The sequence below is a fragment of the Brienomyrus brachyistius genome, chromosome 18 (genome assembly GCF_023856365.1).
Source record: "Brienomyrus brachyistius isolate T26 chromosome 18, BBRACH_0.4, whole genome shotgun sequence".
Lineage (NCBI taxonomy): Eukaryota > Metazoa > Chordata > Actinopteri > Osteoglossiformes > Mormyridae > Brienomyrus > Brienomyrus brachyistius.
The window spans coordinates 11,949,643-11,966,273 of NC_064550.1; the positions used below are offsets into that span (position 1 = coordinate 11,949,643).

The 16,631-nt window shown below is 43.1% G+C and overlaps 2 protein-coding genes across 2 annotated transcripts; one reads left to right on the plus strand and one right to left on the minus strand.

Annotated features, from left to right (window-relative positions):
* Positions 1-3,129: 3,129 nt before the first annotated feature.
* Positions 3,130-4,879, plus strand: LOC125713436 (homeobox protein prophet of Pit-1-like). The gene is made up of 3 exons (XM_048984559.1): positions 3,130-3,290; positions 3,673-3,854; positions 4,083-4,879. The coding sequence occupies exons 1-3, from the start codon at positions 3,164-3,166 to the stop codon at positions 4,668-4,670; spliced, it is 897 nt and encodes a 298-aa protein (XP_048840516.1). The 5' UTR covers positions 3,130-3,163; the 3' UTR covers positions 4,671-4,879.
* Positions 4,880-6,874: 1,995 nt separating this feature from the next.
* Positions 6,875-12,746, minus strand: vtnb (vitronectin b). The gene is made up of 8 exons (XM_048984558.1): positions 12,587-12,746; positions 11,611-11,730; positions 11,343-11,519; positions 10,463-10,602; positions 10,192-10,348; positions 8,896-9,048; positions 7,879-8,208; positions 6,875-7,210 (listed from the first exon to the last, which is right to left on the minus strand). The coding sequence occupies exons 1-8, from the start codon at positions 12,669-12,671 to the stop codon at positions 7,089-7,091; spliced, it is 1,284 nt and encodes a 427-aa protein (XP_048840515.1). The 5' UTR covers positions 12,672-12,746; the 3' UTR covers positions 6,875-7,088.
* Positions 12,747-16,631: the final 3,885 nt, after the last annotated feature.

Below are 16,631 nucleotides of genomic sequence, written 5' to 3' on the forward strand. Positions count from 1 at the left end.
GCCAAGGCAACCTCACCGAGGGGAGATGCTGCTGGCTGTGCACCCTGCGATCGGCTCGGCTCCTCCGCCGTGAAGAATAGTCCGCTCTTGTCTGATTTATTCCTTGACCTGTGGGCTGCAAGTTCTTCCCGGAATCGGGAACGTCGTTGGGTACATTTTAGGGGGGGGGGGGGTTAGCTACACTAAAATGTTTTTACCGCCCCCTTCAAATAAATGTGCATCTATTTGTCTTAAATCATGAATAGCTTTTTATATTATATAGGCCAGTAAGTTTGCATCGCCCCCCCCCATCGATTCATGTCTAACTACGCACCTACCAGGAATCAGCATCTTTCATATCTGTGCACTTTTTCAAAGAGTAAAAACTTAAACCTTATAATAGTTGCGTCAATTCAAGTGTTCAAAGGGCCGTTTTGCTAAAGTTGCACGACACCTTTTCCAGGAGTAAACAGAGTTGACTTAATTTCCCGGGATGCAAATACATAGCGAAATTCACACACTTGACTTTTCCCCAAAGATATTGCAGTAGCCTAGTAAATCTTTTGCCATTATTTCATCTTTAATAAATAGTAATTGATTACATTTGTTTCAATGAATAGGATATGAGTAGGCCTATGTGACTAAGCCTGAAAAATTACAATATAGGTCCACGTTAGATACGTTTAGGACGGTTGAGAATATATGTAGTGTGTTTTAATAAATACAAACATAAAACGTCTACAAGCTTTGACCCATATTGTCTTATAATCTAGTGCTGTTGGCGAATGTTCAGTGTAAATGTCAATATATTGTTATAATTGCTTATAATGGTGCTTTGTTAGAAAGGAAGATGTTTGAACGGTATGTTTTACTCGTTTTACAGTTAAGTTACATTAGTGCACGTGTAGTTGTAACGTGAAGCCACAGTATCACATATTTTAAAACAACCGGCAGATGAATTGTGAATATATTAAAATTTTATCTCTCGTTAAGCAAGAAAAGGAGACTGAGCGTTTCCTAGGTGTCGGTTAAAAAGGTCAATTGTTCACTGAAATATGATACACGTTTCCAGAACAACAAATTGATATTGCAGCACTATTGAAGCGGTGTTTGGTGGGCGCAGTCGTGACTGTTTTAGATAAGAAAAATACGTGTAACGATAAATATATTTTTGTATATTCGATTATATTAATGGATAGTATTATTTATAATGCTCAGTGTTGTACCGGGTCCCGGAACGTGAAAACGTTCAGATTCGAATAATTGCAACCTTTACTACAGCCCCATCTATCGGCGGTGCTTTTTAGTACTTGACTGTAGTTTAATGGCGTCTCCGGAATTTATTTTGACAAAGACACGCATCCCTGGCGCACACTCGTAGTGTTTCAGGAACATCTCATGACGAAAACTTTCAGTGAGTCACCATTAAGCGCTATTAACAGCTCCAGTTACCTGCTCATTCTGCAGGCTAGGTGTTTCTTTTAAGTTTTAATCCATGTGAATGGTAGCACTTCAGACAGATCCCTGGAGAACAATGGAAGCACTTCGTAATCCGTTGCAACAAAGTTTGGAACCACAAAAAACAAGATGAGCAAAATAAGTTATAGGCACCACGTGTAAACGTTTTTACATTTTTATGGAAAACAAACGTTGATGGACTGTTAATGTCAATATCTAAAAACACAGGCCTAGATAAATAAAACAATATTCAATGACTATTACCCTGAAATTAAGAACTTTACGTATAATCTATTTATAGAGTCCTATATAGGAATACATTCTAAGGTAATTCGACTTCATTGTTTCACATGGATTTTATGGTGGTTTCCCCAAGTCTTGGACATTAATTTAAACACTAGTACTCGATCTAGGCCTAAGTCTTATAATTGCAATGAGAAACGGTTAAGTTAAATGGTTTAATCTGATGCATGGGTTTATAACGGAATGAAGGTTAAATGTTCATTTTTATTTGTCAGACATTTAGATGCAAAATGCAGGTACACCTAAACGAATCAATCGCACATCAAACTTCGATTTGCTGTGGATTATATCATATTAAACTAAGATGTTATTCACTGTCAGAAAAAAAGTACAAATTTGTACCTTTCACTATACAATTGCTTGTCACTGGGTCTGTACTCTTGGTAAATGTACCTTTTAGTCTAATTACATTTTGTATCATTGGGGGTACATTAAGGCTCCGGACACCCCGCGAACCAGTAGGATAAGCGGTTTGGAAAATGGATGGATGGATAGATGGGGGTACATTAATGTTTTTTTAACCTTGAGGACAAATTGATCCTGGTATTTTACGATAAATAAGTAAAATTTCATCGACATTATACCTCATTTTATTGTTGCTACATTAGTGAGTTTAGTTAATAAAGACGAAGAGTTGGTGTAGAGAAAATCTGTAAAACAATTTTTAAAATGAGTAATTCCATATTTCATGAGACTCGGCAAATGCTTGAATTATGTAAAATGTATGGCGAGTTAAGAAAAGTATGACAATAGCAACGAATGTTGGAATAGTATCACACTTAACCTTAAAATTATTCTTTTATATGTTTTTTAGAATTAACCTTGCACCCCTTAGGCATTTAATAAACATCGACAAACGAGGCGTTGTCGGACGTCTTATTTTTAAGCGACAGAAAATGTATGTCAGTCAAAAAAAGAGGACAAAAACTACCGAACCCCCTACGATCTAGCACCGCAAAACAATAAAAGTGACCATGTAGAGCCATTATACGAAGCTTGGAATATACAATCGCAGCCTTGTAATGCGCTTTATGAGCCTAAAGAGGTTACCGGTCTGGAAGGATGTACCACAGACACGGACAGGGTTCCTGCCACACGTCAGAGTGTGAGCGTCGCTTAGAAATTACCGGGACTGGCCTAATGCTCGTGTGGCGCTCCGGCTGGCAAGAAAACGGGCCATCGCAGTCTGAATTGGATCAAACGGGCACCTCGTTAGCGGCCCGACATTGTCTGACGGGACTGCACTTCAAAGCTGCGCGTAGGTGTGGCGCGACAGATAGTTAACAGTTACCAGTTACCATCAAGCGGGCATTGAGGAGGGAGGGGTCAGCAGGGATTCTGCGGGGTATAAAGAAGTCAAGACCCGAGTGGGTATGTCCACATCCTCACTGCATTTGCGTTCAGCGACCACTTGGAGTGATTCATGGAAATGGCCTGCAGTTTGGATTATGCGAACTACTGCAGCGAGATCAACGCACTTTTCCCCCAGTACTGGCCTGCTCAAGGTTACTCCGAGATAAACTGCAACCACACGAACGATTCGGGCAAAGGTAAGACTCCAAGCTTTTAAATGTCGTAAACTCCAGATTCTACAGAAAAGGCGGACAGTATATATTTGAATTAACGGACTTATAGAATAAATGAATACGTACCGAAGTTGTTAAATTGATAACAAAATCTCATTATTTAAAATGTATGACTTTTGTATGAATATTTTACTTCCATAATGAATGTATTTATGAATGAATGGTTTTTCCTGTATGCTGGTCGAAAGGCTAGCTTGTTGCCAATAGGAGGCAGTAAAACCGGCTTTGCCAAAGGCCTAAATTAAACGCAGCCGATGTTAAGTTTGTTTGTTGCTTTGCAGCTGATTGTACGTTTGCCGTGGTAGCGTGAGCCTCCTGGTTGCTCATTTCATTTTCTGTCCATCAGCGGCATGCCGGGACTTCCTGCGAGGGGTCCAGAAAGGGACCCAGAGGCGGCGGAAAAGAACCACATTCAGTAAGGGGCAGCTGGGCGATCTGGAAAGAGTCTTTTCTCTCACTCACTACCCTGATATCAAACTAAAGGAGTCCTTGGCTACAATGACTGGACTTCCCGAGTCCAAAATACAGGTATGTGCAGATTTTTTTTTTATTATTTAAAATTCTAATGGATATATGCAAATGTAAAATGGAGCCTCTAACCTTATCTGAAATTCAGTATCCAGTTTCATATGAATGTATATAAGACAAGCTAATATAATATAAAACAGTTAGGCTGGTAAGTCGGTCATAGCATGACCGTAAGAATGGAGATGGCGTTTGATGTCTCATTGCTAATCTGCCATTTTCCCTTTTCAGGTGTGGTTCCAAAACCGACGCGCTCGCTACTTCAAGAGCAAGAAACAGGCTACTCTGCAGACCCCTCTGCCTTCGAGGTGTCCCTCTCCTAGCCTGCTTGATCCTCCTCGGGTAGCTTGTGGCTTTGGGGCAGACAGCCAGCTCCAGGCCCAGACTATGTCATCTTCTCAGGTATCGGGCTGTGCAGCTACGCACAGTTTGCCAGCTGCTCTGAGCCCTGTTCTGCAGCAAGGAACTGCGCAACCCAGAAACGGCGCCCCCTGGAGCTCTGGAGGTACTTCAAGGCCATACTGGGATTTTGACTCCTGCCAGGGTGGCAGAATGCCTCCTTGTGCACCCAAGAGTGCCGGAGACATTGTTACCTGGGGAGACCCATGCGGAGATGCCCTCAGCACGTGCTACAGTGTGGCTGACCAGACTGTACCATTGGTTGCTCAACCACTGCAATACCACGATCATGCCTACAGGGGGAGCCAGCAAGCACAATTCCATGATGATATGCCTGAATTGTGTTCTCACGTTTACAAAGACTTTCATTTGACAGACCTAGAGTTTTCTGTTGCTTTGATGGATTACTTTCTCAGCTGAGATTAATAACAGTGGCATTAAATTTAATTCCATAGATATTATCATTATTCTTTGTAATTATGCATTTATAATAGGCGGTATGTAAAACAAAATGGTAAAATGTTTATTTAATATTGGCACTTTAGGAAGTGTACCTGATGTCGGCAGTGTGTATGCTGAATGGAAACTTTATTTCAATTCTAAATAAAAAAAAATACATCAGTCATTTATACCACTTTCCAGTCACATTCAGTTTGTCATTCAGTTTTATGTCAAATTCAATCCGCCGTTTGTAACCCTCGTTGGAATAATTAATCGAGATTATTATGGAAATAATTATAGAAATGCTTCTTGGTAAAGAAAAGAGTGGTATTCATACTGATTGAATTGTATGTATACAAGAAAATGTGAAGTGCATCTCCTGCTTAAAAGCTTTTTCATAAGCCCGTCACATTTCATTAAGCAAATAATTCCTCAGTTTTATCCACTAATAGTCATTACCACAGTACCACGTAACAATGATAACATCCTGTCTATTACTGTGTAATGAAAGGGTAATGAGCTTAATGGTATGTGTGCTCTCAGACAAGCAGATGTTTCTCTGACCAGTTATCCCAGTCAGTGTTGTGGGGAGCAGTAGGAAGTCTATGAAACACACACACACACACACACACACACACAGAGTCATTCAATTCTAGCTTAAATCTGCATGTTCGTGGCCTTTCAGGAACAACACGTTTTAAGAGACATTTTGCCTGCCGCTAATTTTCTTGGGTGTGAATCACAGCTTCTGTCTTTCATCTCGAGTCATGAGTCTGTGGGAGGAGTTTCTGCTGCGAAGTGTCACATGGATGATCTGTGCAGGTTCTGACCTGGGCAAATAGTACAGATGCTCCCTAGGCTACAGTAGGGTTACGTTCCGATAAACCGATAAATGCATTTTAATATGGGCAACCAACTCGGCAGGCATCATAGCCTAGCCTATACCCTACTTCAAACATGGGTAGGACACTTACCTACAGCCTACAGCTAAATCATTAACATAAAGCCTGTTTCCCCCCACAGTCCAAAAACATGCTGAGGCTAATTGGACTTGCTAAATTGCCCGTAGGTGTGCATGTGAGTGAATGGTGTGTGAGTGTGTCCTGCGATGGGCTGGCCCTCCATCCTGGGTTGTTCCCTGCCTCGTGCCCATTGCTTCCGGGATAGGCTCCGGACCCCCCGCGACCCAATAGGATAAGCAGTTTGGTAAATGGATGGATGGATGGATTGAATATTTCCTGTAATTTATTGAATAATATATTGAAAGTGAAAAACGGAATGGAATTGGAAAACCCAATTTTGACGTCAAAATCTAGTAACATGGGCCATTGAAACGAGGGAGCGTCTGTACTTGGATTTCACTGCTCTGCCGACTGTTAATCCGGCACCCAGTGGGGGTCAGCAGGGAAGGCAAATTTTCATTCGCTCTTTGTCACAAGTGGTTTTGTCCATGGTTCATTTGATCATTTGTAATTTTTCTTAACAATGAACAGTAGAATATGAAGCAGTGATCAGGAATGCAGTTTTTGTTCCATTTCCTCCTTACACTTTCGCTGCATATTACTGACCAGCAGGTGGCGCCACTGTAAACCCTTTGATCTCAGAACCTTCGTAGCATCTGAATATTGGGCTGTGCAAAGGTGACTTTATATACATTTTACAGAGGACCTCCACAAGCCAGCAGTTGTACTTTTCTAAAAAGGGTTTAACTGTATTAAGACTAATATATAAATATATATATATATATATATGTGTGTGTGTGTGTGTGTGTGTGTGTGTGTGTGTGTGTGTGTGTGTGTATGTGTATGTATATGTGAGGGCAGCATGGTGGTGCAGTGGCTAGCACTGTTGCCTCACACCTCTGGGACCCGGGTTCGAGTCTCTGCCTGGGTTACATGTGTGTGGAGTTTGCATGTTCTCCCCATGTCATCGTGGGGTTTCCTCCGGGTACTCTGGTTTCCTCCCACCGACCAAAAACATGCTGAGGCTAATTGGACTTGCTAAATTGCCTGTAGTTGTGCGTGTGAGAGTGAATTGTGTGTGAGTGTGCCCTGCGATGGGCTGGCCCCCCATCCTGGGTTGTTCCATGCCTCGTGCCCATTGATTACGGGATAGGCTCCGGACCCCCCGTGACCCAGTAGGATCAGCGGTTTGGAAAATGGATGGATGGATGAAGTTATACATTTACAGTTCGTGTTGCTTTATTTACATTTACTCATGTCACGTAATGATGTTGAGAAAAACTGTTACGGGTGGACACAGTTTGAAGATGGAAATTATACTCATGCATGCTCATTTCATTATCATATTCTCATTTTCTACTCGGCTATAAAATAGCAATTTGAGTTTGACTTGTCTTGTTTGTGCAATTAAGTAATTTTTTCCAGGGTAAACTGCTTATCTCTTCTCTGCCTGGGAATTTTCCTTGCAGCCCAGCCAGTATTTAGCAGTGGATCGTGGGTAGCGAGGGTTCGCATAGTCCACTCTTTTGGTGTTCAAATTCACTCTGTAATATTTATCTGAAAACAACAACATCAAGAGAAAGTTGAGAAAAATAATGAATACACAAGCTGTGATAAGTTATACGTTTCCAAACAGACACTGGAGTGTGATAAATATGGTTTGGTGATAAATAGTTATTATCATTATCTGTCCGTCTTACATAACAATCCAGTACAGGCAGCACAAGGCAGGGGATTCCCCTGAACTGCATGGCAGTCCATGAGGCAGGCCAGTGTTTCCCAAACCAGTCCTTGGGGATACCCAGCAGTCCACATTTTTGCTCCCTCCCAACTCCTGCTAGGAAGCTCGGAAGGAGCAAAAATGTGGACCGTCTGAGGGTCCCCCAGGACCGGGATGAGAAACATTAGAGTAGGGGCTAGGACCCCCTAAATTATAAGATACACACACAAAAAGGGCGATTTAGAGATGCCATTTTGCCAACAAATTACCAGTTTCCTGGTCTATTTTATAAAAATCCGTGACTGCAATGAACAAACTATTGTTGTATTTTATTTGGTTATTTATGGTTATAGTTAAGGCTGGGTAGGGGTTAAGGTTGTCATAATTAGCATTAGCATTTTCCCATATAAATGAATGAGCGGTCCCCATAAAGTTATCAGCCTTAATGTGTGGATGCGTCTCCCCTGCATTGGTCTGACACTGGGTCAACATTTTAGGTTTTTACCTTCCTTGAAGAAGTAAACGTTCTGCACAGGTTGGCGCGTCTGCTCGACCTCGAGGTCATCTGTGTCCCACATCCCATATCTGTAATCGAAATCATAGTCCTGCACTGGGAGGCGCTGTCTCCGGCCCTTCCTGCCTTTCTTGCTCCTCCGTCGGCTGCTCCTGGTGAACCGTCCCTTGGCCAAAGTTGGGGCTTCAACGGAGGTTGCCGAGAGCTCTTGGGTGGGGGCAACACTTAGGTAGAATCGCCCCATCATCACAGCATCCACAGGGCTCTGGATGCCCACCCAGTCCTCACTGATTGAACGGGGGCCAAGCTGATGTCCCTGGTCTGGGCGTGTAACAGAACACCATAGCAAGGGTCAAAGATCATAGGTTAAAGGTTAATCCTGTCCTCAGATACAGTGGGGGAATCTCAATATGCATACTTGACCATACTTGTGCTCTCGTGCACCCATTTTACATCTTCAACTGTAGAAGACCAGTTCCAATACTAAGAACACAAATACAGAGGCTGGTAAAAATCCCTGGATGTCGTTCTTGCTCTGCTCTAAGCATCAAGGATACATCAGTTGCATCCTTGCAGAACGAGACCAATCCCATGATTCCTTGTGCCCCAAGTTAATTCTTGGAAGGCAAGTTAGCAAGACCGGTCTTGCCCAGACCACAAGTACGGTCTTTGCATTCTTGGTATTGAGATAAACCCAGTGGCTGTTGTGGTAGCGCACCTCCTTCTATAGCTTCCTTTTAAATTAGAAATCCTTTATTTGTTATTTTCAGAAGTACACTGGAATTCTTTTCCTTGACTACCATATCTTGCTCTCTATAGTCTGGAGATCCCAGTGCAGGGAAAGCCAATGTCTGGCATGCCTGGAGCTGGGGATGAAGGGAATCGTTAAAAGGCCCATGGATATATGACTGCTCTGCTAAGGCTGGGGCTTAAACCGGCAACCTCTCGGTCACTGGTACAGAGACTTCACCACCTTATCTCACACATACACATATTCAGGGCCCTTACAGCCTTGGAACAGCATGCCGAGCAGCTCCTCCCACTTGTCACAGTACAGGTCGGCGAAGTCGGTGAAGAGAACAGATGGGCCGGCCTTGGTCATCTCCGCACACTCCTTGTGGGATGGCTGGTTCTTGAACTCGTATTGATAGTATTGGCCACCTGTGAGCGGCATTGCATCGGATGTCATGTCGAAACACATGCGGCAGTAACTGTGATTCCTCTTTCGGTTAAAAAAAATGAGAAATGGCTAATACCTGAGGACAGATAAGGAATGAGGTTGTACTATGGTGCCAGTCAAAAGTTTGGACACACGAAGCCGCTGACAAAGTCAGTCATTTCACATAACCTGGCCACCTGACCTAAACACAATAGAAATGGTTTTGGAGGAGTTTGACCAGAGACTGAAGGAAAAGGGGCTAATGAGAGCTCAGCATATGTGGGCCCTCCTTCAGAACAGCTGGAAGTAGAAAAGCATCCCACCTCATGAACCTGGCATAGAGGAAACAGTAGGGTTAGCCAGTTCCTGGAGCAATTGGGGTTAAGGGTGAAGGGCCCAAGGCGGGATCACTCTGCCAACCCAGGGATTTGAACCAGCAACCTTCTGAATCCCAACTCACAATGCTGCTCTTAAAACAAATCATAATTTTTTTGTTTAATGCTTTTTTGGTCAATGCATAATTTCAGATATGTTATTTTATTGTTTTGATATTTTTATATATATATTCCAGAATGGGGGCAGCATGGTGGTGCAGTGGTTAGCACTGTTGTCTCACACCTCTGGGTCCCAGGTTCAAGTCTCCGCCTGGGTCACATATGTGTGGAGTTTGCATGTTCTCCCCATGTCATTGTGAGGTTTCCTCTGGGTACTCCGGTTTCCCTCCACAGTCTAAAAACATGCTGAGGCTAACTGGGGTTACTAAATTGCCCATAGGAGTGCATGTGAATGACTGGTGTGTGAGTGTGCCCTGCAATGGGCTGGCCCCCCATCCTGGGTTGTTCCCTGCCTCGTGCCCATTGCTTCCGGGATAGGCTCCAGACCCCCGCGACCCAGTAGGATAAGGGGTTTGGAAAATGGATGGAAGGATATTCTAGAATGCAGAGAAAAGTACAAATAAACCTTTCTATGGGTAGGTGTGTCCAAACGTTTGACTGGTACTGTATGTAGATCACTGCTCTTGCCATATCTAAACGGCTCCTTTCTGTTTATGACAGGGCTTATTGTGCTGACATTCATTCATTGGACTGGACACACAAATCACTTCTCTTGGTTCGTCTTGCAGACATGACATAGGTGTGCAGTACCTTTGAAGAAGTAGACCTTCTCTTTGCGACGGTACCCTGGAGAAGGAACTGCAAAAGCGGCATCTACATCATCAGGAATGTTACTGAATCCAACAGAGATGTCCCGGGGGTAATCCTCATCCAGGACATCGCCATCAAACCGCCAGTACTTGTTGCCCTGGGTTTGGGTGGGTGAGAGTTAGGGAGCGTGTGAAAATTCACTCACTGCATTTGTTACATTCGCTAGAAACACAGATTCCACCCCATACCATTCAGGTTTTAAGAGACTGACCTTGAAAATGTAGGTTTTGCCCTGACAATTGATGCGGGTGAAAGCGGCATCTATGGGGCCTTCGATGCCCCAAACATCCTTGATGAGCTTGGGGTACCCAGACATCACTGCCGTGTCATCTAGCTCAAAGAAGTACTCCCCTGGAGAAAGGCAAGGCACAATAAGAGACTTCATCTCTCCCACAAGTATTTAGCTTGTTTTGAACCATAAAGTTCCATATTTCATCAAGACTTTTGGTTAGGATTCCAGTCTAAGTCAAGATTCAGGATTCAAGAACGCAGTGGAACGTCAACAGTGAAGTGAAATTGCAGCTATTCCAGACCATGCAGCAAACAAGGCAGAGGATAGCAAAATAAAAATCATGTGAATTAACAAAATAAGAAGAAAAATAAAAAAGATATTAAAAGCTATTTAAGAAAATATTTAAAATCCAGGTCGCAGTTATAGCTTAAGTGTTTAATTGGTGTTAATGATCCTATTGGCCTGGAGACAGAAGCTCCTCCTCAGCCTCTCTGCCCCGGCCATAAGGTTCCGGGGGCGGCTGCCTAACCGTAGCCAGTGGAAGAGTTGATGGCTCGGGAGCCGAGTGTCTTTGGTAATCACTAATGGTGCCTATTTTGTTCCACATCAGCCTTGCAGATTGCAGTTCTTCACTGTGCAAATCAGCATCTGTCCGTGTTAATGCCTGTTAATTTATACATTCTGCACAAATTACAGTTCCACAGTATGTAGTAATGGTGGTCAAATGAAGCTTTATGGACCATTTTCTGTATATTTTAAACCCAGAAGATGGCGCAGTTGCTTTGTTTTGGGGCATGAATTGAGGCCTTTTTGAATAAAGAGCCAACACTAGTAGGTCAGTGAGCTTGCCTGCACTTACCCCTGAATGCATAGATGGATCCATTCTTGAGCTGCATGAAGGCGTCAAACGGTCGGCCACTGCAGGCGGCAGCATCCGGGTCTGGCTCATTGAGGGGAGTGATGGCCGGCTCCTTGGTGACGGTCACATTCTGCTCATCGCTCTCCTCATCAGGGCCCACGAAGGTATCACCCCTGGCTGCGCAGAGGAGCTCCGTTGGGGTAATTCTGTCCTCAGGCACTGGAACACGAGCGGACAGGCGGCACAGCGCGGCTTCCGCAGGGCTTACACTTCCCACGGCACGTCTCCTCGTAATCTGAGCAGCAGCTGCTGTAGAACTTGCAGAGGCTGTCGCACTGACACTTTATGGTTGCGTCAAAGCCTTTGTCGCAGCGGTCCACGCAGGACTCTGAGGATGGACGGGGTCACAGAGCTCAGACTCACCCCCCACACTCCACATGCTCTGCCCCGAGCACTCACATGCCCCAAGGAGGTGTTGGGTCATCACTAATTATTCTCAGTAATATTAACAACAGTGTGTCCATCTGGCATACTGTACATAAGCATAGATCTCAGCCTCCTAGGCAGGACAAACAGGGATGCAACAAAGAGGGAAGTTAGAATGATTCCCCCTAAAAAATTTGGAACATAATTGATTTGGTCTGGGTTGGGGGCCCAATATGATATGCTTTCTTGGGGCCCAAAATCTCTAGCGGGGCCTCTGCAGACTGGACCTGCACATGGGCCATTATCATTCGCTACGAACTAATGAAAAAAACCAACCAGTTTCGAATCATATTAGTCTGTAATTAACAGCTTAGCAACGAATTGAAACCAGGGCTGTAGTCAAGCTATGAGGTCACTGAGTTCCGGACCCTAGTACTTTTTTAGGAGATAAAAATGAAATCTGAAGCTAAATATTCATCTGAATAGAAAATTAGGCTAACTAATGTTTCACATAACCAATTAATAAAAAAAAATAAACAGCTTATTAATGGGACAGCTTATTAATGGTATCAATCATGTGATTTATGAGACCCACCCCCCACCCTGGGGTCCCGGACCTCACTATTTTTCAAACCCTGCCTACAGCCCTAATTGTAGCAAGTAATGCCATTAAATTGAGCAATTTATTAGTAATAACATTACAGTAGCCAAGCAGTAAAGGTAGAGCAGCAAATAACATAGTTTAGCAGCAAGTAACATTGTATCAGAAGGTCCACAGGCAGCCAAACGCCCCATCTGGCCAATCAGAGCTGTCCTACCTTCTGCGGCCTGAGCGACAGCCAGCACCGCGGTCAGGAAGATCAGCGCCGGTTTCATGCCTCCTGTCCAGGCGAACATAAGCATGAACTGGGCTCTCAGGGCGACAGGAATGGGAACAAGATCGTCTGCCCAGCCAATCGATCGCTCCCAAAGTCACTAACCTTCTATTATTTGCCGTAGGTTGATTTCAGGAAAGTAATCATTAAACTGACCAAAGTGCAGCTTTGTTTGTAAAAAAATAGGATTTGTTTTATGCGATATTAGATAAAAGTATATTGTCTATCGGTGGATAATTCTGATACAGAAATGTGGAGACGCAAGTAGAAAATGTATTTATTGATGCACTGAATGTAATTGAGGTGCATCTCTTTTTCTACACTCCCATGTAAGTTCCAAGTTAATGCCGGTGTTTGTGGTCAACCAGCCAGCAAGCTGCCGCTGTAAGTTCCTCCCCAGTAGTTTGCGTTTGAACAAAAAGTACCTAGTCTGGAGAAGGTACTAAAAAAGGGTTCTGGGACTGCCTCCCAGGAACTACAATCAGGCTGAGTTCCTGTGGTATGAACGTATCAAAAGCCCCCTGACTCTTTCACACTATCCTATGCGAAAGAGTCCAATGGAAGTGGCTTTGGATAAAAGCATCAGCGAAACAGCGACATAATGGCAGTTACAGTTGGGGGAGTCGTGGTCTGAAAACACTGGGTCTGGTCCAAACTGCCAAGAAGGGGACACCACAACCGACCCAAGCCTGGTGATGGGTGACCTGCAGCTGCCACTACTGAGCTCTCTGCAGTTCACTGTGCAAGGGGATTTCTAGGATACCCTATTAATCTGTCATGCTGAAGCATTATGTGCAGCCAGGTGGTTACATGATATGGGGTTGATAAACTGGTCACAGTTATACAAAGTGTCCTCGGGGTGACGGCAGGTTGCATGCAGAGCATCATTTGTTGGCTGATGCTAAAAGGCAATAATGGTGGGTGAGTCTGGAGAGTGACATACCCCTGAGATTTAGTTTGGGGGTTGCTAGCGAGATAAATATCGTATTTCCAAGAGATTACAAAGATTTTTGGAGAGAACCGATATCCAAATTATCTTGGGTTAGATGCCAGATGAAAAAAAGCCGGCACTGCATTATTTTTGTAATTGTATTATTTGGTATTCATATCAATTGTTTTGTATTTGCTGCCTTTGTAATTGTTTTTGTTAAACCTTCACACTGCATTCAAATGCAGAATAAAAATAGACCTGTCAGGATCTCTGTCATGCTCTCATTTAACCAGAAGGTGTCACTGGTCACCCCGTCCCATCCCAATGTGTGAATCACCTCCACCTGTCCCTTGTTACTTTTGTATATATGTGTCTGCCCTTGGCTGATTCCCCAGCTTCGTGATTGTTGTCAATGTAAGTAATGCGAGGGCTCGATGTTGATCTTGGACTCCTGTTTTTGACCCCTCATGGTCCTTTATTTTGTGGGTTAGGACCCTGGATCTGTGATCAGTAGGGTGTCGGTTCACATCCCGTGGCTAGTAGAATCCATACTACTCTGACTCAGAAACAGTGCGTGAGTAATGTGAACACTATAATACCAGTTGAAACCAGCTGATAAATTTTACTGGTTTCTCATGGAACATTTGCTCCTTCCTTATAGCACTCCTCCTTTTCGAGAAGCGTGTTTCTTCAGGAGGGGAAAGCTGGTATTGCGACACATAACAATAACTCACATTATGAGGTCAGTGACAGGGATTAGCAGGTCGACATCTAACATTTTTATATGAAATAACCAGTCATGATAAGTTTGTTAGTTCTCATATGTATGTATAAAAATTATCTTCTGTTAAACATTAATCTTCCCCGCTGGTTATAAAAAATCTCCCTGTACCTCCACATTTGGGCATGAAGGAATGTTATACAGAGAAAATGCATTCTGAGAACAGTGCAGATGTTTGAAGTTCACCTGATCAGGCAGGAACAGCCTCCTGTGTAGCCATCACAGGATAGATTCAAATGATCAGCACAATCGTGGTAGACTTTTGTTTTACATTCTATTTATTTAGTAGACAATTTTTCAAAAGTGGTGTAGGGTTTGACAGTCCCTGTAGCAACTGCAGTTAATAGCCTTGCATAAGAGCCTAAAAGTGACATCACTCTGCCAAGTCTGGTATTGAATCAGCAACCATCCAATCACAGGAACAGCATCCCAACCCACCTAGCAACACAGTGCCTCACACTGCTGTTGTTTCTACCTTCACATTAAAACCATAGAACCTGTTTTAGACATACATTCACGCAGATGTACATGTCACAGTCACACTGTGGCTGACATTTGCATAAAACGTGCGAAACCATGCAAAACATGCGTCAGGCAGACACAGTGCATTTCAGCAGCACCGGCACCCCACTGATGTGGCCATGTGTCCAGAGCTTGGCCTGAGTCACCGCATGGTCGCAAGTTTTAGCGCAATTGTTTAATTTGTGTCATTTTGATACATCGACCCAATGTGGACAGTCATCTTGGACAGGCAGATGAGTCAAAGTTTAGCTTTAACAGCATTTTGCATTTTATGTGGGACTTTTAAATCACTGGCACACACACACACACACACACACAGGAATGTCAATCATGGAATGCATTTCAAATTACATTTATGGGTCTTTGCAGAGACTGCATCTCCATGTAGCAGTTATAATGGGGCCAGTGATGGGTCGCAATCACCTGCCTGACTGCATAATCATCCTGTTTTAGCCATCATTCATTTAAAAGACCAATATTCAATAAATCGATCAATCAATCAATTTATTTTGTACATTGCATCACATTGTCACAAAGCACTTTACATTAACTCCACCCAACACCCCCAGAGCATAAGCCAGAGTTGACAGTGACAAAACTCCCTCATAGGAAGAAACCTTGGGAGGACCCAGCCTCAAAGGCAGAGCCCATCCTCCCTGGCCCGGCAGAGGAAGTCCAAATTTATATTTAGTTGTTACCAAAGTGTACGACAAGAAGATCTTGGTTAGGTCTCTTCTGCTGTTGGTATACTTGGGTTTGGTCCCATCTAAACAGAGGTAAATAGTTCACATCCAGAAAGTAAAAATCCAGACCAAGATTTTGTTCTAACTAACCAGTTGAGCATAAAGAGTCACAGTCATGGAGTACTCAGTTGGTCTTGATTTTTACTTTCAGGACCTGAACGATCCACTGCTGCTTCTAAAGCTGACAGGTTTTGGGTTCTCTCACGGGAAGTGCTTTGCCCTGGTCTGTTTGGGTCAAAGTGCACATTTTTCTGCAGTTTGCTGCGCAGCTCTGGGCTGTTGACCACCCAGGCAAACACTCCTCCCATTCTGCTGAGCAGATTAATGATCCAACCCAGAAGGCACCAAAATCAAGCTCCAAAACAGTTTTTTGAGGCTTTTGTTTCTACTAGCTTCTTGCTGCATGTTAACTGCTGTGTTCAAATATTCACATTAATAAGTAGTCAAATTGTACATGTTGCATTTACTAAAACTCCAAATTCATAAATTGTTTTTACCTCAGATAATCAGGCAAAGCGAATGTCATTGTGTGAATAACATTTATAAGAAAGTCCACCCGTGTTTGTGTTATTATCAATACATTTTTAGTACATTCTATTTTGCTTGAATTGGATGATGTTATCTCTCACTGACTATACAACACTACAGCAACAGTAAAATGGCAAACAAGTTATCTAATCTAATATTTACACTGAGTTAAAAAGTAATAGAAATAATATTTGCATTCTTGTTTAAGTTAAACTGAAGAGTGTAGCTACTAGATATTTTTCACAGCTTGAAAAAAACATTACAGCTGTATACTTAGAAATGTATTAATATATTTTTATTTTACTGCATATAAATAGTCATCAATATCCTAATCTCCCGTGCAATTAAAACAGCTTGTACTTATTGTAGAAAAATATTTTGCACTTTCAACATGAATACTCCTGTTTAATGCTGCCTTTCAGTCGGACAGCATAAAGAAAGAGAAGGTGCTGGGACTGGTCTGTCTGACAGGATCCTAATCCA